This window comes from Megalopta genalis, chromosome 15 (genome assembly GCF_051020955.1).
Source record: "Megalopta genalis isolate 19385.01 chromosome 15, iyMegGena1_principal, whole genome shotgun sequence".
Classification (NCBI taxonomy): Eukaryota; Metazoa; Arthropoda; class Insecta; order Hymenoptera; family Halictidae; genus Megalopta; species Megalopta genalis.
In genome coordinates, this window is record NC_135027.1 from 2,312,008 (window position 1) to 2,338,086 (window position 26,079).

Sequence of the window (26,079 nt, forward strand, 5' to 3'; positions counted from 1 at the left end):
CGCCGTGGAACAAGAATGTTTTAAAAGCGAAACGTTGTCGAACGCACCTGGGGTGTTGCCCGGTCGTCTCCGCATTGTTCCCCCCCGCGCCGGATACTTATTCCGCGACGGCGCGCGATTCGTTTCCCGCTCGAGTTTGTCGCGTTCACCTCGCCGGGTATCCCTGGTCGGATCTCGCGAGCCGCCTCTCGACTTCATCGAAGTAGAAACCTCGTTAGAGCTCGGCGAAGTGTACGGGAACAGGAAGAGGAAGTCGGGCTTATCGGTAACCACAGGGCACGCGTCGCCCATAATTTCGGGAACGTCGACCGCTGCGAAAGAACATCGATCCGGAAGCCGTTTCTACGGGATGGAAAATATTTTTCGAAAAGCTTCCGGCTATGCAAAATATTCGCTCGGGACGCGAGCCGATCGCATCGGCTTCGCTAATTCTCGAAAACGGAAATCTAGCCTTTTGCGATCGCATGTCCCATTTCTCAGCGCATGAAAAGACTGCGCGCAGTTGTAGTTGATCGAAGATTCAGAATTCATGTGTCCGACATTTTGCCAACAAAATGCAAGAGAGCTTCGAATTTTCTATTTTTATTCCGTTCAATAAATTGTTTCGACTTCGGGACTTTCGAAATTGCTGGTTTGACGATCACACTGTTCAATAAACTAATTGTTTGCGATCTTATATTCAGACTGCGGATCTTTATGCGAGATAAAAATGTTGTTCAGCAATTTTATAAAACGAGAGTTAAATGGAGCTATATTTGTTCCTTTAATAGTTTCAGTGAATTGAAAAGAGTGTAACGATGTTCTTAAATTCACAATAAATGCATAAAATCCGCAATCCATTTACATTATTTTACATTTTATTCGAATAAATACATTCGCTGAGAAAATTCTGCGACTGCCAAGTCTGGTAATCTCCGAAATGATATCGGGAAATGTAATCCATTAAATGCAGGCTTACACGGACGCCGTGCTAGCAACGATATAAATAAATATGGATATTAAAGGATGAACACATCAGAGAGATCAATTGACGAATACCGAAGAAAGGAACCGCAAGTTTTTTTCACGGGAGAAATATGACGTGGTAAGCTGTGTTAGGGCGAAAATCGACATTCGGTTTTCTACATAGCGGGAACTTTTGATGCCGGGTAAAAGGGAACACGGAAAATATTCCGCGCGGAATATCCGTGTTTCTACCGGGGGGCGAACCTAATTGAATTTGTATGTTCTCTGCGGAGGGAACATGTGACGGTCCGGTTCGAGTAGATTTCGTTTTACGCCGGTGAAACGTCGCAATATGATCGCGGACGGTTTTGATCAAGGAAAGCGAAAATCCTGAGGGTTGCTACGCGATCGGAAAAATTCAATTTCAGGGAGCACACGCATGAAAGTTTCGAATCCGGCGTCATCCATTTTTCATTAATTTTCTGCTAGCAAATCGTCGACAATGTTCCGAGGCTTTCGCGCAGAAAAATCCGCGCCCGAACACACCGGACCGCAATTTGCTCGCGAGCGAGCCGCCCAACAAAATCGAACAGTTTCGCAACGAATGCCCCGCAGACCGCAAAAATAGAGGACAGCCTGTCGACCGGGAGCGGTCCCCGATAAAAAGAGCATTTACACAAATTCGCGGGCGTCATGCGGCTCGATATAAATTCGCATGAACATCGCTGAGGTTCGCGTCAGCGGAATTCGGGCGTTCGAGCGACAGGTCGGCCGCTGGCCCGAGGAAAAATTTGATTGGCCGGTCCCGGGCTAATCGCGAGATCACGCGGTGCGAATAAATTTGCACGCGCTCGCCGGACCCGCCGGCAATGAATCGCAATCAATGGGCCGGCGCGTGACCGTCGGCGACGCGGCGGGTCAACGGGCCGAGCCGGGCCGGGCCGGGCCGAGCCGGCCGAGTCATCAATTAAATTCGCGGCCCGCCAATTGTTTGTCTTGTGACTACCGTTCTCGTGATCGACCGGCTTCCTTGAACCCGGAGCACGTGCTCGCGGGTATCGCGCGAACCGAGCTAATCGATTCGACGAGCTGCAGAAAACGAGGCGACTGGCTTTCCGTGGAAACGATCTTATTCGCAGGTGGTCATTTGGTTTTTCCTCGCCGGTGAATTGTTAGATCGCCGGCCGATTGTGTACCGCGTAATTGTGCACCGTTGACGCATCTAATCGCTTTATTCCGACGAGAATACCGGCTCGAGAAAATTTTGGAATGCCGCACGGAACTCGCGCGACGCCGAAACAGCAGAATTTCTATTTTCATTGGAAAATCGTCCTTCCGAATTTTTAACGCATGTACAGACAGACCTAAGCACATTTGAAATGACATTATTTCATATAATAAAATATATGTATTATAATAAAAATAATAATGTTATTTCATTTCATAATTATTTCCATGGCTGTGATATATATGTACTTAGAAATATTATGTTAAGTAACGCGTTATTTTATTTTAGGATTATCCGAAGTAATTGCTCGAGATAATTGAGAAATTCTTCTCGGAGATTACACGGTGATCTAATTATATCAGCTCTGAGTCCGGTTTATATTGGCATCCTCTCATTGACATTTCAGCAAGATAAAAAGGAACGATCCGGCAATGTTATATGATCGTCCGATAATAAGAAACATTTTTCTGAAGAATAACACCCCCGTTTCATCTTCCGCGCCAGTTGAACGATTATTTTCTTTCACGTCGATATTAGATGAGTCCGGAGAAGAAAGAGTTTTGCTGAAAGCAAATCGATGTAAGGATTTCTTCGAATAAAATCTTTTCGTTACATATATTATTTTCAGAATTATTACTTTCGTGATGATTGAAAATAATGAAATAATTCCTTATTCAACTGCGTAAAAAATTACGCATTCGAAATCAATTATTTCACGAGTTGTTTCTTATTCTCCTTCGATATCAAATCTGCCCGGGTCTCTGTGCAGGAGAAGAGCTCAATCGATTGTTCTATGTGGAGGAACACAAAAGTTGTTTGTTTGAAAAATTTATTTATTTATTATTATTTAATATCGTATTTGATAATAAAGTAGCATCGCGAATGATTATGGAGCTAAGTAGGCGTTGTTCGTTCCTCGCGGCGGTGATACAGATCTTGTTTTCAATGTTCGAGAAGTATTAAACTTAAAATTTCCATTTTTCCCAGGCCGTATGAATAGCTGTAATTGGATACGTTATCAACAGCTACAATTATACTCTGAGAGAACGACTTTTGTTATTATTTCTGGCTTCTTTTACGCAGAAAAGTGTACGTAGATGTTGGCGATGGACGGCGTTGTTTAATGACGGAAGGCTGCGTTCGCGCATGCGAGACGTTACAGAGGATAAATAAATCGTCGATACATTCCTGCTAATGAATTCAACGTTCGAGTCAAGATCCATTAAACTGATCACTGGATTGCAAGATTCGTGCATTGATAGTTCCCGAGCGTTTACGTTAGAAAATTGAACAGAAAACTTGTCGAGGTACGCTCAACATCGTCGCGAAAGAAAATAATCGTTCCGCTGGCGCAGGAGACGAAAGAGGGATGTTATTCTCCAGAAAAAGGGTGTCTCATTATCGGATAATCATTTAACATAATCAGATCGGGACTTTTATCTGACAGAAATGTCAGCGAGCATGCAAGAATAAATCCGACTCGCAATCGCAGCTAATAATTAGATCACCGAGAAAGCATTCAATTTCCGAGAAGCATTTCAAAATTATCTCGATTATAAAATAAATTATTAGACTGAAATCAATTTTGTAAAATAAAATACCACGTTATTTAAAATAATATATCGAATAACGTAATTTAAAAAGTGATCGGAGGCACGGAAATGATTATGAAATAAAATCACGCGAGATAATATCACCAATAATGTTATGAAAAATACGGTCCGATCCGGCCTTTTATACCGTAATTTCCTTGTCTCCATACCGTCTCACGAGTGAGTAGTCGGCTTAAGGGTCCGCTGCTAGCGAGCCGTACAGAGCAAACCGACTTCCGCGACCGGGAATAAGTTTCCCGATGTCTTCGAACGCTTAGCATACAATGTGCGAGGCACTTTTTCCGTGTTCCGGCGCTCTTAATGGATTCTAATCGCCGGACGAAGCTAATATTTGCCGAGGAAACTCGAGGCGCGCGTAATCTTCCGGTCCTTGGCCCCCTGACACGTCGCCGATAAGCATAGTGGAAAATTTACTATGAAAAATTCCGCTCGAAAATAATTCTATTAGGGCCCGCCACGGGGATCGTTCTACACGGAGCAACAAATTTCTGCTGTTCGCTTTATCGGCCCGATGATAAATGGCTTGTCGACTAGTTTTCAGCTAATCGCACGTGATACGTGCGTTACGAAAGAGCTCGTCACGTGTACCGCGGCTCGTCGTTCTCTCCTTTCGTTTCGGCTTTCAGACCATCTGCCTACGAAAAACTGCGCTCGCATCTGCCGGCCTTCCCTCGCCGAACAAAAACGTAGCCTTTCTTACGGCTTCATAACAGACGATAGTAATGGCTAGAGCGCTTACAGTTTCTCCTAGATTACGGCGCGAGGCGACTCGGCGGAATTCTAATGCAGACAAACGGTCCGCCGCATTGTTTTTCTCACAATTCGGCTAAATATACGGTTACTTCCACGTGTCAGCTGTTTGCGGATACATTTCGGCTATAAAAATTGCTAACAATTATCTCGCTGCGTTGTCTCTGCGAGTAATGTAGCACTTGCCGGCGCAGGCACAACAAGAATTGTGTAACTTTTTAATTGCCATTGTTTTGAACGTCGAGTATGCAACTTCTCCGAACAGTACTACACGGTATTAAATACTTGTTGCTAGGTTTGCATATGTGTTTCTCTGCTGTTAATCCACGAACTGCGGGCAAATTTCAATTCTAATGGATTTTTAATAGAAATTTCAGCGGAAATTTTAAACACTGTTAGGCGAAGACCATTGCTCCCTGTCCATTGTTCCATCTCATCATTACTGTCCGATCTATGTGCTTAGCTCGTGTGCATTCCGATTGTCTTTATTCTTTCGATTTATGCACCAGTGCACAGTAATTATCGATCGCCCATCGATTACATATGGCACCAACAGATTGCTCTATAAAAAGTTCATCGCGACTCGCGCGTTTGTTAGTTAATTCAAATCAGTTCGCGAAACAAATCTGTCAAACTTATGCTCTGTAGGCTTCTCTAACAATTAAAAATTAAATTTCCATCTTTTTATGAAAAATTACACCGAAGAAGATGGGTATAAAAATACTCTTTTGATCTACTGTGATGGTACACTCACCGCGGAAAGCGGACAGCTTTTCGAAGAAAACAACTTTTTTCAAATTGATCCAAAAGAGTTTGTATTCTTTTTTTTATATATGATAGAGGAACTTCTTTTAATATTGCCATTACTTGAAATGATAAAAAAGGTAAAAAATTCCAAGTAAGTAAAGTTTCATAGCAACATTAAAAACAAGCATTATTATAGTCATTGTCTAGTAGACCGGACCCTCTATCATTTAAGAAAAATTAAAGTCACATGGACCGATTAGAAATTAGTTATTCCATTTTGTAAAACTGTCTGAATGAAAAAAATGAATAATGAACCTGGTAGAATCTGAATCTGGCAGAACAAATCGAGCCTAATATTCCTGAAGTATCCAAGAGCGATTCTTGAGTTTTTCTCCGCGAAGTAGCGTTCGCGTCTGTTTTCCTTTGCATCAAAGGCCGTTCCAGGGAATTCGTAGGAACGCAAGCGATGCTCGATCATAGGCACAGGATCAAAAGCGGTTCGCTCGAGCAGAGAAATCGCGATTCTCGGGGATCCGCGGCCGGCAACTCGTCCGGCACACTTTACCGATGGCCAAGTCTCTCTGTTTCTCTCTCTCTCTCTCTCTCTCTCTCTCTCTCTCCGACGATTATTCCGCGTGTAACGCAGCTTCTGTCGCATTCTTGTGATCTTTGAACGCGAGCCCCGCCGAAACGCGGAAACGCTGGAATTCTAGGAACGGCTCGCGCTTCTCGCGGCACTGTCGAAATTCTTGTATCAATCGATGGAAACTTCGGATCGGAAAGCCTGAAACAGTGCACTTTGTGCGGATGCCCGATGCCTGGCGAACGCTATCCTACCCCCTCGGCGCACTTTGAACCGATTCAAAGCCCTGCCGCCGATAGTTGATCGCCGCACAAAGCCGGAGATGGTTTTCGAGAAAGGTTCTGCAGATGGCACCGTGGCTATCGATCCGAAAGCACGGTTCTTCGTTGCCGAAATTTCGATTCTATTCATCGGAGAACGCATCGCGGCGACAGCTTGTTTAATCGGCTAATATGCTGAATCGACGCGCCTCGTTGTAGCTCCAGATGGCGGTTTACCAGTGTAATCAAGCAGAACTCGAATTTTGTAAAAATACCCGACAAGCTGTTCGCAGAACGGCGCGATAAATCCGCGGATGTTTCTTTTCGTTCTCGCGGAGATAATTACATCAGCGACTGAAACATTAATTCGTATGAAGCCAGCTGGTCAGTTGATATTTTTCAGCTCGAACAAGCGCGCGCGATTCGCGAACGCCGGCTTCGGATAAATATTTAAGATCGCGCGGAATTAGTATATTGATTCGCGCTGTCGCGACGCGTTCGCGCAAGCACATTTTCGACGGATGCGATTCGGCTGCATTAAATTATGAACATGATGCTGGCGCGGCTCCAGCGTCCCTTTCTGTGTTTGCACAATATTTGCATGAGCATATACGCGCGAATTTCTACGGCCGAGCCCCTCGTCCCGCGGGTTTCGCAGTTTGTTGCGACTCTGATTTTATCTTCCGCCGTGTTGCGCGAAACTTAAGAGACCGACTTCGATGAAACTGTTGAAATTTTCAGCCGGTTCTGATGTAACGGTCGTTTCTCGACTTTTAGCTTCGCCGTTCTAAGAAAACGGTGATTTACGTAAAATTGAGGATAATTTCGAATCTTATTCTATGATAGTCTAACAATTCTAGCTGCCTCGGAAATCGTCTGGAATCGACGCACGATGGTGAAAAATGACCAACTTTTGACGGAAAAATGTGATAGACAGATGATTTTTCTGTTAAATTAAACTTAGAACGTTCTGGAATATGGGGAAATTATAGTGAATCTAGCACGAACAATTTTTCACGTTGAAAATGTATGTCAAATTTGGTATTTTTCGATAAAATTCTAGTTTGTCCATTATGACATGCGATTGGATTTGCATCTTGATTTGTTATACATCATTTCTATAACATAATCAATCATAAATATATCATAATTTCTATAACACTTCATAACTGGAGAAAAAATACGATTTAATTGATTTTTCTTTTTTAGATAGTTTTACATCCATTTGGTTTGATTCTACGCATTCCATTAATTCATGCACATATAATGGAAAGCGAGAAGAGAAGTATGTAAACATATACATGCATATGAATATTGACAAACCTATAAAATACAAGCTCAACCTGAATTACATGATGCGAATAGTTTACATGTTAAAATTACTCAAAAATAATCACATGCCATAACGGATAATCCGAAATTTGATCGGAACATATCAAATTGAACGTAAATTTCCAATGTCGGATATAATTTTCCCCCTTCCTCCATAATTTCCCCATATTCTCGACCATTTCGAGTTTCATTTAATGAAAGAATCATCTCTCTGTCTCGTTTCTGTCAAGGGTTCTACGATTTTCACGCAGACCCGGTCATTTTTCCTTGCCGCGCGACGTCGCAAACAGCCGGGTTCACGTAATTTAGTAAGTTCCAAGGGGACTGGCCGGTTCGCGAAATATAATTGTCGCGAGGGGTTCGGTATTACGTTTCCAAGAATGTCGCTTTTATCTTGGACACAAAAGCACGGAAGAACTGATTCGCAGCGAAAACGGGCGCCACGGTATCGCCGCGGCACGGAGATAGCGGAGTTCTCGCTGCTTTCTCGCGGCGATGTAAGTGGCGAGAGACAAAAGGCGCAAGAAAAATTTCACGCGGAAGGTGTCGAAGGGCGCGAGGGACCGACGGAAGCGACAAATGTCCGCAAAGGAGGACGGCCATCCTTGGCCATTGTTCGAAAGTGCGCCGCGCGGCGAGGCTCTCGCTCGCATTTACCGCAGTCGGCGTCTCATTGGCTGCCTCCCTTAAAACACACCCCCGATATTTGTCAACGTTCCGCGTTTAGGTGCATTGCCCCGGACACATTGTTCCCTTTTCGCGGTACACCGGGGCTGAAAACGCCGCGTTAACGATTAGAAACGTGGCCCGGCCCGCTAATTAAATGGATTACGTTCGAATTCGATCTTAAGGGGAGGGGGAAGTTGACCCTATGAATATCAACTACCAGTAATCACTAAGAAAAAATTATTAAAGTACGCAATTTTTATAGAACTTTTTACGATATATTCAAATATGTATAAATTAGTTTCGTAAAAGGTTTCTTTTTCCGACAAAAAATCATGGTAGCGTGAAATTCGTGCTCGTATTTTTTCAGTACCGTGAACATGCGCTGTAAAAAAATTTCAGCTCGAAAACTTTATTTTTGTGGAAATTTTAACATTTTTAATATTCCCATCATCTATCATTTTCTACGAAACAAAATTCGAAAGCGAGCGACTCGAGCGATTAAAGCAGAACTGCGCCTGCGTTGCAAAAAAATACTGTGACTTCGAAACCGCGAAAAGAACCACGCCTAATCTACGTATCACCGAGAACCCGTGTACTAACATCTGGAACCTGTCGCCGTGATCTGCGTCGCACAATGCGACGATCCCGCGGAGAAACAGACACGACCGTCGGAGCCTGACACGAAAAAGTCTGCTCCTTCGAAAAATCGGTCGGCCAACAAATTGCACCCGTCCCGAGAGTGTCAGAGGCTTGCCAGGTGGGGAACGGTGGATGGAAGGAGGTGGGGCGCGTCAGACGACACCCGGATTAATGTTTTTCAGGGAAATTTCCACGAGCCGGCGCCGAGCCGCGTCGATAGTGGCTTGTCGTAACTAGAAGGCAGCCGACTGATCCTTGTGCAGGGAGAAGAGGCTTGATACCTGTGCAGACGACTACGACGACGACGACGACGACGATGTCGTCGGCGACGGGAACGAACGGAATTGGCTGCGGCGCCGTGCGTTTCCACGACATTCACCGTGTGTCTGCCTGTCGCTCGCTTTCCTCGTACTCACAAGTGCCTCGTTCCCTCCCCTGTGATTTTCTAGAAGGGTTGCACGGGGTTCTAAAAGGGTGGGATGGATCGAGGGGGGTGGCGATTGGTGTCGCGGCTATTAAAAGTGAGCAACCCCTTCGGAAATGGCCGAGGAACTTCGGCAGTTTCAAGGTCGAACGATCTGCCGAGAGAACAACGGGAGTTTCCGAGATAATTGTAGACTGTTGCGGACCGGACGCCATTTTGGATCTCGTAGGATCCTTTTGTAGTCTCCGACCGGGCCATTAAATGGAAGAGTCTGTGCAGCAATTTTATCTTCCGTATTGTAATTGCGAGATTTTGTTGCAAATTAATCATTTCTCTTGAGTAAATTCTTTAGAAAATTTCACGGCGAGATTATGATAGTCCAGTTTAGAAAAAAAATAATTGCGTTTTACAAGTTGTGCTTTTTTTACTCATTTCTAGATCAATTTGTTTGAAGAAATGTATATTTTAATGCCGGATTTGCAGAGCACCGAAAGCAGCTGTTTTTCTAGTAATTTGTAAAAATAACGATAAGACATTTATTCTGATTTTGAACGAGCATCATTGTAATATTTGCCGCAATTAACACGTATATTTGATAAATAACTCATAAATGCATCTTTGCAGTCTGCATGATCGTAAATCAGAAAATTAGTGACCCGACATTTTGACGGGCTTCGTAAAACCTAGTATTAAATCGGTATTCGAACCGAGAAAAATAGTAGGGGCGTCGTCAGTTCCATTCTTATTGCAATGATCGATTTGATCGACGGAATGAAATTTCCAATTTGATGGCGGGAATTTCGTTCGCTTCCGGTTTGCCGAATTTTCTTGCGCATTCCCGACGATTCGGCCGGGCATTAATTGACCGGGTTAAACGAGTTCCGATGCGCACGCAGAAAACAAGTGGCTCGTGTGTCACGTGCCGCCTGGCGATATACATGCATACATATAAATACTGGCTTATTTACGAGGCAGCCGGGTATCTGCTGAACTGGAGCAGATGAATCCGGTTGCGGTATGCACGGCTATCGGTGTTTGCATAATTCGTCACGTACGCGATCTTTGTATCTCGCCTCGCTGGGGGTGGAGGACGAAACAATGCGAAACCATACGTTTCCTTTGCAATTTTTTAACACGGAACGAACATAAGAAATCCTCGCAGAATATGCGATCGGGCATCCGGAACGTCGCGGCGTTCAAATTCCGTCATGAAACAAACGCGAAAACGATGCTTGTCAAAACAAAAAAATTACGGAAAAACAGTAATATAATCGAATTTTTGGATTTACATTTTTATTTAAAGTAATTTAGCAACCGCGACAAATTCATGTCCTGTTTCCGTTACTGTGCAACGGAACCGGATCAAGATCTCGCGTCTTCTTCGATGCGTGCGTTGATTACTGAGCAAACACCCACGGCAAACAACGTGTCGCATCTAACCTTACTTTCTTAGTCCGTGAAACATATGTACGCTGTACATGATTTTCGTTTCTTTTCTTTTTTTTTAATAATATTTAAGTTTATTTAATATTTATTTTAATATTATTTAAATAATATTTAATATTTAAGTATTCAAACGTATATAATAAATTGTGCTAAATAATCTAGCACGAAATATTTCATGTTTTTACAATTTTGTTATAGGATTGTTTACCTATAACTGATCACAGTAATTGGTGCAAGTAATCAATTAGATCAATGTACAGAAACTGATACACACACAGTAATTAAATTTTTTTCGTGTTGTTTATACAATATTTCATTTACGAAAAAATTCGTATTTATATAAGATACGTCGACAAATAATTGAAATGTTTCAACAAATGCGATATAGGTAAGACAAGCTATTTATTTCACTCTAATGGGCACAGTAATTGATACACTTATCCTCGAGTCAGCAAATTTATTCGACCATTTTTCACGAGAGAATCTCGCACGGTAGGTTTAGCGTTAAACATTCGTTGTTATCTGTGTTTTTCACTGTTCCCCAACGCGTACAATATCATTGATAGAGCTCTGTTTCGTGATGCCAACGTTACTATTCGGCAATTAATTTAACCGTTTCAAAGATTACCAAAAGCACGCCGCCCGTGAACGACACGTGATCGCGTAGGTTAAAGCACATTATTCGTGAACGACACGTGATCGTGTAGGATAAAGCATATTAATCGTGAGCGGCGCGTGATTGTAGAGGATAGAGCACATTGTTCGTGCTAGAGTTATCGTGAAAAAAATAATTGTTTGACGTAGGCAACGCGTCAAGCCAATAAGTATATCGACACTCGAATCTGATCGCGATTCCATCGCCACCGTAGCGAGACCGCTTTTTAAATACGATCGTTAACAATGAATAGACATAATAATGCAGTAATCGTCCATACGTCAACGACAAATAAAATGATAGCATCGAACAAATTACCGCGAGTTGTGCAATACATGCGCATCCAACGCTTCGTCCGCTGCACCGACTGCAAAATGTATAACACCGTGTAACATTGAAACATTCGATTTAGTCGAATTAAAATTGAAAAGTTAAATTGTACGACATCGATTGTTATTCCAAAAACGATCTTACGTATTCTGGATCCGAATAAGAGAATTCAGGAAGACGCGACAGAGCAGTCAGTAAAAATTCGTTCGCGAGCCTGAGCGAACAATCGCCGAAGATTTTCCACGACGAAAATTTCCCAAATCAGCATGATTCAATGACTCCCGGACACGCGACGCGACTCATGTTTGCAGTCGCATGAAAATTTCATGACCGCTCGACAGTCGCCGCGTCACGGTTTTTTTTCTCTTTCGCTTGGCGATGTATAATACATTTAAACAAATGCATAAAACACGAGCCGATGCCTCGAGTTAGTCGGAAACGGCTGAGAATCTCTCTACTCGGAATAGTTTTAATCCTGCTCGCGAATCAATTTCTGCGAAGTTCAGTAGAAACGGTTCGCCAAGAAAAAGTTTGCACTCAGCTGGCGGAGTTATCTCGGATAGCAGTCCGCGCAAAAATGAGGAGAGGCGCCGGTTATCGAAGTTCGGGGAACCCGCGGATTCAGACATGCTCGCGCGGGCACGGTCGCCGGATCCGCGCGAAATAGTATCCGGATTCTGGCGACTCGTGTATGAAATATCCCGGTCCCGCAACGCCGAAAACACTTGGTCAATCGGCCGAGCGAAATGGGTTAAACGCGCCACGGTAAATAGCCGCGATTGATTTCGCATTGTAATGGTGGGAACGAGGAGAGCTCGCGGGTCTGCTCGCCGGTCGGAATGGTCGAAAATACGGCGTCCTGCTGCGATTAATCAGAATGAAACATCGACTCCCGGTGGTGGTCCAAGAAAAATGGAGGAAGTCGCACTTTATTCGCAAATATCGGCGATCGGTAGCCAAAGTGGACATTCGAAAAATTGTCGACGTTTGATCTGTTATAATTTCGGGAGAAATGATCGTACCGGGATGAAACGGGGCTCGTTTTGAAGCTCGAAGTCTGTACTTTCGCACCCCCTGCTTCGTTATTTTTTTACATTTTTTGTTGTTGTAACTTAGCAGATGGGAAACTGAAGGCACGCTTTCCTTGGAAAAATTAGAGATTAAAGTAAAGAAGCAATTACACGATCACGTCGAGCCTGTAGAAGTATGAACAATTTTTTCAGTCATTTTATCAAGCTTTGAATTCAAGCTGTGATTCTGAAGCAAAGAAGCTTGCTTTTCGTTTCACAAAAGTGCCAGGAAAAATCGTGCAGCGAGCTTTGAAAAGTCGTTGTAGAAGCGAAGCCACGATAATCAAATCCATGTTGAATTGAATTGTGGAAAAAAATAGTTGTTGGACGCAGTGACGTTTCCATTTGCAGCGATTTATAAAGCACAAGCCGGGCAAGGTGGAAATTGTTTCGAATTATGATGTAATAATTTTTAATAACGCCACAGAATGCGAAGGGCTATTAATGCGACGCGCCCACTGTTGGAACATGGAGAAACGTATTGTCACAAAGAACTTATGAATTCCCCGAATGTCACGCGTTCAGATTGCATCATGCGATTTTAAATTTAACGACACGCGCGAAAATTAATTTGATTTTCTTTATGGGAGATACAAAATCGTGACACACGTGTGACGCTGGCAACGAGCGAGAATTAATTCATCTTTTTCCTTGTTCGTCCGCCAAACGAATAGAAGCGTTACGTTGATTCGATACCCCGCTGATAATTAATGTTAATTAATCGGCTGTTGAGGATTCAAGCGCTTCAAGACGGTACTTATCGTTGAACATGTTTGAAGACGATTCCGAGAGGCTGAATTTTACAACGAATTTCAGATGTTTGTAGAGCAATGCGATAATCGGCCAGCTGTTCGATAAAATTCCTGACTCAGAACGATTTCTAGGAATTAGAAATTGCATTATCAAATAGGCGGAGACGAACATTCCGCAGTGTGTGGACTTAGCGCAGGTGATGCAGTGATCGCAGCAATAAATGGATTGCAGGATTTATGCGTTTATGGCGCAGGCAAATGTTGGGGATCTAGCGGTTCGAACATATGCGGTAGGTGCGGTAATGTCTTTATCGCATTGTCGTCTTAATGGACTGCTGTATAAGTCAACAAATTAGTCTCCGAGAACCATAACAACATTTTTATTGAACAGGAAACACAAGTCGCAACATTGAACGCGAACGAAAGGAACATTCGAAAGGTTAAGGAGCACCGATAAGTACGCTGACAAGGAAAACGATTATAATTCTGTAGTGCGTTACTATTGTGATTGGTTATTAAGGCATTATCTACCGCTGGGCGTTTAATATTGCTACCAAAAAAGTCTCCGAAGAATATGTTAAGAATTTGTTTACACTTCTTTCCATTTATTTTCCGATTTTTGCTTAAATGTTTGGAACCATATACAGTAAATTCTCTCTAATTGACGCTTAGATTGTACACAAAAATGGACAATCTGAGCGTCAATTAAGCAGAATTAAAAGAAAAATTATTGTATTTACACATTCACTTTACTTTTCTTTCTATCTAAAGTTGTGTAAAGAAATTTAAACAGTTTGTAAATTTTGTTCACAATCATTTCAATTATGTTAAGGAAGTAACTCGAAGCTTATTTTTGGTTCGATAGAGAAGCTGGTCAACGCAATAGGCGCGGCGAGTACAGATTAACCAGCGATCGATCGCGAATTTATGCGAGCCTCGCGAACGCGGGCTGTTAATCGCAAGGCCCCATTTTTCGGGTCGTTGCACGCGCAAGCACATAGATCGAACGCGATCGAAACGGAGAATTTTGCGAGCGGCTGAGACAATCGGCCCCGACTTCCTTGAATTTTAGAAACAGCCCGGCGGAAACAATGCTCGGTTCGCGGGGTCGGCAGAATTCGTCTTGAAAAATTCGAGCCGGCATCGCGGAAAGTTTGATCAGCCATTGTTTGACTAGGCCAAGAGCTATCGAAGTCGTCTCTTTTCGAGGAAGCTACTCTTGTTTTGGCTCAGCCCTTCTTGGCCCTTTTCACTTGCCCCAGAAAAGATCGATCGCTCAATTGTCTGCTTATTTCGAGCGTGGCGTTATTTTGCTGGTTCAAAAACACGCTCGTGTATTGATAATGACTGTTAACAATGGCCGGCAAGAGCCTTGAAAGATGGCCGCCAACAGTGGCCGGCAAGAGCCTACTCTACACCCGATCTCTGCCAGGGAGATTCGTTCAGTTTCGCTTCAAGTTCGGTTTCGCTTCTTTTTTGCTTCTGATGAAGTTCTCGTGGCTCATGTTCCACGTCGACTTCCAATCCCTACCCCTTGGCGTTTTCAGCACGATAGGAACTCCCACCAGCCAATACGGATTTTGATGCAAATACCGCCCATTAGGTTGTTAAAAAATGGAATATTCAGGGTCTCGGGTTTTTGTCAGTTCCGTTGGTCCGTCCTGGGGGCCTAATCTGCACCAAGAAATTTACGATGGCCAGGAGAACCTCGGACTTTCCCGAGGGACGGATTAGGAATTTCTTCCTGTTTATGATGTCAAATGCGAAAATAATTATAATTACCTAGAAGGACTTTTTGTACTGAAAAAATAGCTGCGAAGCTATATCCGCATCATAAATTCCATCGCCTTAGAATTCTAAACAATGCTTCGCGTCATCAAATCCCAATTTCCGAGTAAAAATAATACCACGGTGCTCGGGAATCTCGATAGGGTTTGAAATTAACGCGAAGCAATCAGGATAGAAGAAACCATAAAATTCAATAAAACAACAGTAAAATCTACAAGATACAAAAGACTGACGAAGGTAATTGCTGCAATATATTTATGTTGTCTGTGGACCTTTCTGCAAAATGAAAATGATCTTTATTAATCGCAAGAGCCGGGGGATGAATAGAAACTGAATAATTACACACGACATAGTAAAAAACTAAATTAATTACTTTCAACAATCCACGATCTTTTAGCAGGAAACACCAAGCTTTCGTGTCTCATTACTACGACTTTCACTTCCTCTATACTGATCCTTTGAATATAATTCTCAGCTTGGCTAATACTTGTACAAACGACATTGGCTTCTCTATGCATGATCCGAATAAATTAAAAAATCAACTATATCATTATTACCATTACTAGACGCTGCAGTTTCGTAGAAGTATGAAAATAGTAGCCGACCCGTTCATGCCAAATAAATGAGAATGAGATTAACAATTCCCGTAAATGGACTGTCGCAAAAACAACAATATTCACATTCATCTGTCATCCCTGCCGCCTTACGTCTCGCCCATCCCGATTTCACTATAAAAGCATAATCCCGGGCGCCCGCAAAACCCATAAAACCTCTGTTCTGCGGCGCAGAATTGAAAAGCCCGAAAACCGAGCAGACCGCAGCCGCGACTGAAAGCGCGAACAGAAATTCGCGCCGGGATCGCCACTAAATCGTCTCGAAAAATTCGATGCTCGTCGGATCATAAAACACTCGGCTGGTGAACACACGAGCACGCGTTGCTCACGGCGCGACCTAATGCTTCGGTCGTCTAATACCCTCGTAACGGAAGCTTGTCATCGTCAACGACGACGACGGGAACGATCGTCTTCATGGGACGGGACGCAATTGCGACATCGCGTATTGGGCGGGACTCGGGAAAGAGCATGTGCGATCCGTCATGCAAATACCGTTCGCGCGGTGCCGTTCGATAAACAATAGCGACAGAGAGACAGATAAGAAAAAAGCTCGACGGCACCGGCTCCTGTCTTCCCGGCTGTCTAGTCCCTTCCACGGCAACCCCTGCCCCCCACCGCCGTTTTCCGGATGATAGTCCGCGTGCTGTCTCTGTCTCTCGGCTTTGTCGGCTCGCGCTGTCTCTCTCCGGGTGTCGGGCATAATAACGTGAAGTGGTTAACGGTCGGCGTTAGTCAGTACGTGCCGTCGCACCGATCGCGTCGCATTGATCCTATCGGGGCTGTCAGAGGCAGCGTAGATCGCGTTACTCGCAATTCTCGAATTCGACACGACGAGAGAGACGCGAGAGAGAGAGAGAGAGACCGACGAGAGACAGACGCGCGTCGAAGAAATTTTCGGCGAGGTGCTCGGCTTCACTCGGTTGGTAGATCGGTTAGGGGTCCTGGTCGCACCCTCGGGACCACCTGGAGGAGAGCTAGTTTCGAAACTGTCCCGGGCTAGATTCAAACACGAAGCCGCTAAAGGCGATCCAGACTGCCGCAGCTAACATCGACGCACTCGGTTTTCTCGGTACCACGAAGGACTCGAGGGGAAGGGTTGACACCGGCCAGCAGGACACTCCAGGATGACGATCAACCCGTCGTCCATGGTGATCGACTACCTGGTCTTCGTCGGGTGCATCGTCGCCTCGTTCGTGATCCCGCTGTGGGAGAAGTTCCGGGGCCGGCGGAAGGAGACCACCAAGGCCGACTATGTGTTCGCCACGGGGACCGTGTCCATGGGCGCCATGATGCTCTCGATCGCTAGGGGCACCCTGGGAGTCAGGTCGTTCCTAGGGTATCCATCCGAGCTGTATTACAGGGGCAGCGCGATGTGGGAGACCGTCTACGGCATGCTGCTCGCGTATCCCATCGTCTGCTTCATCTTCGTTCCTGTTTACTACAGCCTCGGCATCACGTCCGTCTACCAGTACCTGGATATGAGGTAATTGTCTCCTCCGTTGACCCAATTCGCGTGTGATAGAACTAGTTGGAAGATCTGATACGCCAAGCCGGTTTGCATGAGAATAGCGACTACGGAGTTTTGGGGATTGATTGCCAAAGGCGCAACCCGTTGTTCTGTTTCCGAGATGGATTACGCGAGCGGATGACTTTGTTCACGATTTCGTTGCTCGTTCGCGTGGAAATTCTTGCGGATTTTTTTTAGGTAACTTTGTGAAATGTAAGAGAAAATGAATTCTCGGAGTTCTTTCATTTTATTTTTGGAGTTTTCTGTTTTTAAATAAGAGACGATCTGTACGGAATTTTTATTCTCGTTTTAATGGGGTCTCGAGTGGTTTAAATTTTCTTCTTTTCAAAATGTATGCTTGTTATAAATTGTTCAAGGTATTCAAGGTTAATTGGACCAAGTGATAAGAAGGGGTGAAACTGGATTTTATTTTTATTTCGAATTCTTTATGGGCGAAGATTATTTTCAATATCAAAAATCCCTTACATCGTCAGTCTGACTGCTCTTTTTTTAAGTAAATAATTATCTTGTTCACAATGTTGAGAGATATAATATATTCGTTCTATTGAAAGATTCAACTCTTGATAAGAGTTCGCTACATTTCTATTTTTGTATGGGCAATGATAACGCGGAATAAGCTTGAATATAAATAGCTGGCAAGATCGTTCCGTTAACTCTGTAAATCACGATCGCTTCGTCATCTTAGTCGCTTAAGAACCGTGAAATAAAAAATTGAAGTGTCGGGCACGAAGAATTAGTAAACAAGACAATCTAACGGCTTTTGGTCCAGCATCTCCGGCAACGGCGAAGTTTGTCCCGCGTGAAACAAAGCGACGAAAACAAAATCCGTCTAATAGGCTATTAAAATTCCGAGTCCCCCCAAAGAGCGAACACGCTTCGAAGACTGAAAGAAACATGTGCGCTTGATGAATTATCGAGTCAAGACGTCCGCGCGCGTGACTCATTTTGTGTTTCGTCGGATACGAAGTATGCGCGCCGCGGCAATTTCCGGAGACACTTATAGTAAAGCGACTATAAATAGTCAATTCGATTCATGCAAATTGCTTTCGGATCTCGAAGACAATTACGTCGAGGAAACGATTATCCGGAGCCGGCGAAGTACTCGAAAACGCGTTCGAAATTTCCCTCTGTCTTCTCCGGGGCTCGCGGCGGCGCCCGTAAAAAAAATTAGTTTTCGGCGGGGGAGGAACGGGGATTTAATATTCTCCGTTGACGGAATAGCGAACGAAATCTCGGCTTTCATAAGAGATCCCCTCTCCCTCTGTTATTCTATCAAAATGACGAGGCGTGACGGATCACGGGGAAAATTTAAATTCGCCGCGCTCGCGGAGCCCGGCTCGCCGAAACCGAAGCTGCTTTACATTTTCTGTTTACCTCGGTACCCCGGCATAAATCGAGTCGAGCTTCGAAAAAACCTCGTGCTACCTCCCGCCGCCCCTCGCCCCGCGCTGACGAAAGAGGAACCAAGAAAACACGTGCACGAAAGAAACTCCGGTTCGGACTTTGATTTCGCGCGCGGGCCTTGAGACCGTCTTTAAGCTTAACGATTGTGTCCGGCCGAGGCCGGCGAACAAGAACTCTTCTAATTATGCTAATTCGTTCCAGGTTCAAGTCGAAGCTAGTCAGATGCATCGCCAGTTTCTCCTACGTGATACGGAGCCTGCTGAACTTGGCCGTCACGATATTCACGCCATGTGTCGCGCTGAAAGCCGTCATCGGGCTGCCGTATTGGGCCAGCATCATCGGCATCACCTCCATATCGGTCATCTTCAGCGTCATGGTGTGTATACAATGTCCGCGAGAAACGGCTTTTTTCCCTCCCATTGTTCCGATCGTGTTTGCAATGTTAATCTCGGTTAAGGAGGGTCGCGGAATACGAGCTGGACAATTTCCTGGTCGACCGAGAAACGACTTTTATTAATTTTCTGCGCCGTGAAACTCGGATCGAAACGATACGAAAAGTTTCTACGAAGAATGGGGAACTGTTTTAGCTGGCGGCGTTCGTTTCATAATATCTTCCGTTGTTCGAAACGCTTCGCGAAAAGATTGCGGACAGATCGGGTCATGTTATCATTGCGGAACGGTTTTCGTTTTGAACTTCGTCTCGAAATCATTTTCGACTTAGAGACCTTACAAATTATTGTAAAATCCGCAGCGTGATAGCGAGATATGGTAATAAATACGAGTGACATCGTTGCGTTTAATTCTCGTTGTTAACAACGATTCCTCGTAACGGCGAGGTGGAGAATGGTCGAAATAGTCTGTGATGGAAGACCGACCGTACTTCCAAATCGCGTTCACGGGGTCACATTTACGGTACATCAATTATTCAGAGAAATCGAGAGAGCACACGGGATGTTTGCCCGTTCGAGTCACATTTCTGACCGAAAGAATCGCAAATACGGGACGAGTTTCGGTAAACAGGGGGTCGGAAACAACACCTGAAAGCGCCGCGACACGCCGCACGTTTCATTGTGATCTGTACATTTGCAAACAATCGCGAATCTCCCTCTATATCCCGTTTTATTCTGCGGTCTTCATTTTTTCAATATTTCCCAAACCGTCGCACAGCGGTCTGCGAATGCGCCTCCCGTGGCTTAAATTATTTCAGCGTTGTTTCAAGATTTAAATTTATAGTATAGTAGATCATTGAATTAATCTCGGCACCAACTGAAATATTACGAAGTCGAATTATATATTAACATTAAAAGGATCGAAACAACTTCAATAATTTGTAACGATAATTTCGTTTCCGTTTGCATTTCAGCATTGTCTAAGGAACAATTAAACTATTTTATTGCACTCCAATTTTACAGTTCTGCACTCGAAATTCTTTATTCGCGCGAGAAATCATCCGAAAAATCTGATACTTCGAACTTCGAGGCTTGATCGTAATTTGAGAGAGAAAACACAATTTGGTAGAAATATACGAAAGTCTATTTATCCCATAAATGACCGGTTGTTTCAAGATTTTAATTTATAGTATAATAGATCATTGAATTCGTCTCGGCACCAACTAAAATATTATGAAGTCGAATTATATATTAACATTAAAAGGATCGAAACAACTTCAATAATTTGTAACGATAATTTCGTTTCCGTTTGCATTTCAGCATTGTCTAAGGAACAATTAAACTATTTTATTGCACTCCAATTTTACAGTTCTGCACTCGAAATGCTTTATTCGCGCGAAAAATTATCCGAAAAATCTGATACTTCGAACTTCGAGACTTGGTCGTAATTTGAGAGAGAAAACACAATGTGGTAGAAATATACTATATACTAATATATACTATACTATATACTATATACTAAAATATACTAATAAAAATCGAGTTTATTCCGTAAATGACCGGTTTCCGAGCCGCTGTGCGCGGCCTGTCTTTCATTAATAAATTATATCGAAATACGTAACGAGAGAGAAGAGATAACGTTCGGCCACACGTTGTGGTATCGAAGAACGGAACGCAAACAAAATGAATCGTTCGCGTGGATTACGAATGTTTTCGCGAATCTGTGACGCAAGTAGTGCTAATTGATAGCACCGCGACGTAAGTGTAATCGTACAATCGATCACTCTTTTCCAGGGAGGACTGAAAGCAGCCATTCTCTCGGACGTTATACAAGGCGTGACGATGATCGGTGTCTCTTTGGTGATAGTCGCAAGCGGCACCGCCGATATAGGAATCGATAAGGTCATGAACGTGACGTACGAGCGCGGCCGGCTCGACTTTTTCAAGTAAGTGTGCAAACAATCGGATCACGACGATCCCAAAAATTCTAATCCGATAACGACGGGATTGGATAACGGGGCTATCGATCGATCGAACGGCAGTGATTCATTTCGAATGATACTCGAATCAATGACCCTTTCACAACTGAACCGATAACCTATTCCTGGTTCATGTCCACTTCATTATTATCCGCTATCTGTTAAACCATAATGTTTCGAACCGAATCGACAATAATTTGATTCGATCGCCGACTCGCCGTCCATCGTGATTGCAAAATCAGGAAATTCCAGGAAGTTTCTAGGAAACAAACCATAAAAGCTTCGCGTAACTCGCGCAAACATCGGTCCATTAACATGCTTGTTGACTAGCTTGTTCAGAGAACGTTTAACCGAACTGTAAATATGTAAATGTAAATCTCGTATTGCAAACTCGGCGAATTGCTTTGTAACAATTATATCTGACACTTGTGTGACACGAATTCAAACTTGTTCTTTGAACGGATGAGTGAACAACGTTAATCAAAAGTACCTTTAGATTAGGGTGGGAAATAATTGATCTTCGACGCGTCGTTATTGTTGTACCGGTGCTCGGTTTCTGATCGAGAATATTTGTTTCCAGCATGGATTTGGACCCAACGGTGCGAGTGACCACGTTGTCGGCCACCTTAGGCCAGCTGTTCATGAGCCTGTCCATCTTCGGCTGCCAGCAGAACTTCGTGCAGAGGTACTGCAGCATGACCAGTCAGCGGAAGGTCGTCAAGTGAGTATTAACGCAATCTTTATCTATCGGCATCATCGAACAGGTTCTTCGGAGCCAAAGTCGAGGTCGCGCTGAACAATCATCTCATAATATAATTCCGTGGAAGACGATTCGCGTGTCCTTCGTCCTCGTATCATCAGACACAGAAATTACCGTCCTTGGGCTATACGTGTCGATCTGTAAGATCGCGCGCGCGCGAACTTAACAATCAATTTACAATCGTGCCTTGATGTTTATTGATGTGAACGGGAAAAATCCTTTGTTACGTAGGGTACGGTAAAAAATAAAAATGATAAAAAATGAAAGAAATAAAAATAAATAGAAAGAAATAAAGGTGAAGCAATATAATAATATGGTACAACATGATATGTTTTTACGATACAATTTTCGTGCTGCGATAAGAGCGGAGCGTTTAAATAAAGCAGAGGTATTACTGAAAGCTCAAGAGCGTCGCGAAAACGATTTGAAGCGAGAAATAATCGGTTTAAGCAATTAAATTGGCCGTAAAGAGCGCGGCGAGATTCAAGTTATTATATATCGTCGCTCAATTACGACAAGAGTTCAATATAAAAATTTCGTTTCTAATGAATTTGATAGCTTGAAAATGGTGTGACAGTATTTTTTTTTGCTTTGTAATCCGTATGTACAAGATCGCCATAAACAGGCAAGTCAACTGACGGTGTCAGCTCGCCACAAGGACACATTAAAAATCTTATTGCAAGCGTATGACGAGAGTCACATGGTCGTGAAACTTTGCTGGTAGATAAGCATATCACCTACGCATGCAAGTCGTAGGAACATCCACAGCATTTTCAATGTAAATTTGTCCCTCGTGCCTTTCGTACAATTGCAATATTTTCCAATGAAAAACCAGAGATCGGTCTTTCGACTTGTAGCAGTTTAATCACTCAGCTGTTGCAATTTCATTGAAAAGTGCACGGCTGTTATAACAAAGAATTAAGTTGCAATAAAATGATTGTTGCATTTTGTAATTTTGATGCAACATTTATTCGTTTACTTAATTTCATCGTTTATCAGTTTCCTTAATTACTTTTTAACCAGTTAGCTTTTTGAACGAGCATACTCGTCACGAAGAAAACGGCAACGTTTCGCGTTATAGCCGGTATAGTCGTCGAGAACAGCAAACTGGTCGAAAAGAACAGTTAAGAAAATTGATAAATGAATCCGAGGAAGTTCCTAGCCATCATCAATTGCACGATTATCAAAACGATCACCCGTCACCGGGTTAATCCACGTAATCCCGGCGGAAAAATCGCGCTGAATTAACGGCAGGCCAAAATTCAGGCTGGAAACGGCGAGGTCAGCGTTGCCCTGAGATTTGCCGGCCAATCCGCAATTTGCACTGAAATTGCACGGTTTTCGGGCCGGCGGATAAAGAAATATCCGGAAGCACGGCACGGCTTCGGAGCACGCACGGGATTAGCATTTTACGCGTCTGATATGTAAACAAGTGTCGCGCTGATAAAGTCGGCGGTAACGGCGCCGCGCTCGTTCGCTTCTGGACCAAGAAAATCGCAGCCGCAGTTTATTCGCGGAAAAACCGCGGATTAGAGCGAACCCCGCGAAGCCCACTGGCCATGCCGGTTCTTACGACCGCCATTGTCCCCGTTTTTCGGCAGTAGTCGACCCACCCCCGAAGTAACGAGAATTGGCTGCGCGAATCCTAAGTGACCGTTTGCCACCGTCGGAACAGACTTTGGCGAGCTCACGCAAAACGCGTGTCGGTTGAAAAAGTTTTTGCCCGTTTGGCTCGCAGATATTTTGCCGGACCTTCCTGCGCCGAGTCCCTCCCTTCACGTTCTGTTTATTTGCTATTTAGATCCTCGCGTGAAAACGCGAGCAGCTTCGTTTTGCAGCAGAATCGTACTCGTTAAAGTTTTACACGTGTGCGCGAACACCGTTTCAAACGGAATAACTTTTCTAAAATTGGTCGAAATGACTTGAATTTTTTTGGATACGTTAGACCGACCAGTTTCCCAGGGAATGAGTGTACACAGATTTTGTTAGATCGCAATTGATCGAAATAATGGAAAAATGAAACAATGATGTTCTATGATAATGTGTAACGAAAATTTAATACATGCTTATATACATGCCGAGAATTTCATTGAAATCGGTTTTGTGAATAGATATGATAAAGAAAGAAATTTGAAGAAAGTTAGTCGGTTTGAGAAGGTGTTAATATTTTGCAGAAAGGTCTTCGATTGCATATAATCGTCGATCGCATACGATTTCGAGAAAAACGCGATGGAACAAATTTAAGGAAAATAGATGAGAACTGTAGAATATCTTGATGAAGCTGACTGTTGAGGATCGCGTGAGGAATAACGACACTTTCGTTTCATTATTTTTTTGTTTAGACCTTTATAACGTGTTCACTGCTTCGCGGGCAAACCGAGTTTAGGACAAGAGGTTGATGCGCCGTTGCAGCGATGAACGTTAATAAAATGCGCGCGAGGTATTGTACGCTTTATGAGCGCAGTAAACGCGGCGAACTCGGTGCAGAGTCTGCGCTGGCAATATAGTAGTCACGTGCACCGGATACGACGGGAACGAAATCATCGAAAGTCTTTTGGAAACAATGAAAATTGCGTTCCTAATTGAAGTTTAATTTTACAATATTTGCGCGAGCTTCCGCGAATGTTTTTCAAAGAATTTGCCGGAATTTGTTCGTTACGTAAGCCGCGGTGCAGCTCGCGGAAGCGCGGTGAAGATAGGCCGTTAAAAATTTCAGAAAAAACATATTTGCACAATCGTAATGGCGATAATTCTTAACAATGTGAACTCTAATGGTACGTTCGAACCGATAGCGAAGCTTCGCGACTGCAACAGCCGCCGTTGACTCGGGCAACAGAAACGGAAGTCGTTCACGATTCCTTATCCAATAACGGTTATACAACCGTGTCTCTCATTTTAATAATAATTACGATAATAATACATTTGTTGCGCGCGACAAACAATAGCAGACAAAGCAGATAGACGAATGCAATTTGCCGACACTTTTTGAAACGCGAACGCGCTTACGCGTTGCACTTTCCTGGGTAAAATAATGCACTGAAGAAACGAACTCTTCGAATGAAATTTTAGAAGAAGACGTTCACAGGCTTTCTAACAGTAACAATTGAAATCGGACCGATCCCGAATATATTCGTATATTTATACGATATTTTTATATTCTTATGAAACAGTTGTTCGCATTGTTATTCGAATACTTTTACGATCTCCGTTCGAATAAATAAATAGAACAATTTACGAGGCCCAATGAATAATTGTTATTCGAATAAAAAGAATCCATTTCGATAATGATCTTAGACGAAGATTTTTATTCGAATAACAATTCGAATAATGGCCAACTCAGTGTGCTTACATTTTATTCGCACTTACATGGCAAATTATTGATTGGACGTGCAAGAATACGGACTTTATTAATATACCTCTTTGTATATTGGCAATTTCTTAATATAATACGAGGGGTGTAACGTTTAATCGCCATCTGCTTGGGCCAAGAATTACTTTGCTAACGCAGGGGATGTAAAAATTAACGACACCTGGTCAGAGGAATTATTTACCGATTTGCAATAAAAAAAGAAATTATTACCACGTTGATATCCGAAGAAAACGATTAGTATGCCGCGCAACCGTGAGATTAAACCGGAGCAACGATCAAGCAATGAGAACGGTCACGAGCACGGCAATTAATTCTACTTAACGATCCCGTACACGGAATCAACCGTTTCGCGGTGAATCTGGGGATCGTCTCGATCGTTCCCGTTCTCGATCGCGTTTCCCTCGATCCTGGACGATTCCGCGTGGCTCGGGCGACAGTCGGGGGACACGTTTTCAATTAAGGGGTCAATCGTGGGGCCAGTCACGAGCGAGTGAGTCATCGTCACGCCGCGCGCCGCCCCGAGAGAGAGACGCGCAATTTTTTGCCATAACCGCGCGCACGGCTGTCTTATCGGCCATTATTATGATCCAGCAGCATGCGTCGCGTGACGCCGCATGATAACCAGCAACCGCTCTCCGCATTATGCAAATCGTAACACTTATCTGCCCGTTATTTTCATTTCTGATTGGCCGGTAATCGGCTTCCCCTCCTGGTTTATCGAAATCCCGGGACAAACAGCGGGGAGTCGCGATCGTTTCTCGATCCACGGCTCCTGTTTGCCCTCGGATCGATCGTCTCAGACCG

The 26,079-nt window shown here is 43.7% G+C and overlaps 1 protein-coding gene across 5 annotated transcripts in view; it reads left to right on the forward strand.

The window, feature by feature from the left end:
• Positions 1-26,079, forward strand: part of LOC117228486 (sodium-coupled monocarboxylate transporter 1) — an 88,835-nt gene that overhangs the window by 55,610 nt on the left and 7,146 nt on the right. For 4 of the 5 annotated variants that reach the window (XM_076526759.1, XM_076526758.1, XM_076526760.1 and 1 more), the window contains 4 exons: positions 16,926-17,328; positions 18,979-19,153; positions 20,961-21,112; positions 21,726-21,866. In XM_076526759.1, coding sequence (XP_076382874.1) covers positions 16,970-17,328; positions 18,979-19,153; positions 20,961-21,112; positions 21,726-21,866 — 827 coding nt within the window. In that variant the 5' untranslated portion in view covers positions 16,926-16,969. Of the gene's footprint in view, positions 1-16,554; positions 17,329-18,978; positions 19,154-20,960; positions 21,113-21,725; positions 21,867-26,079 lie in introns of those variants that run through there. The other variant, XM_033484269.2, reaches the window with a different exon arrangement.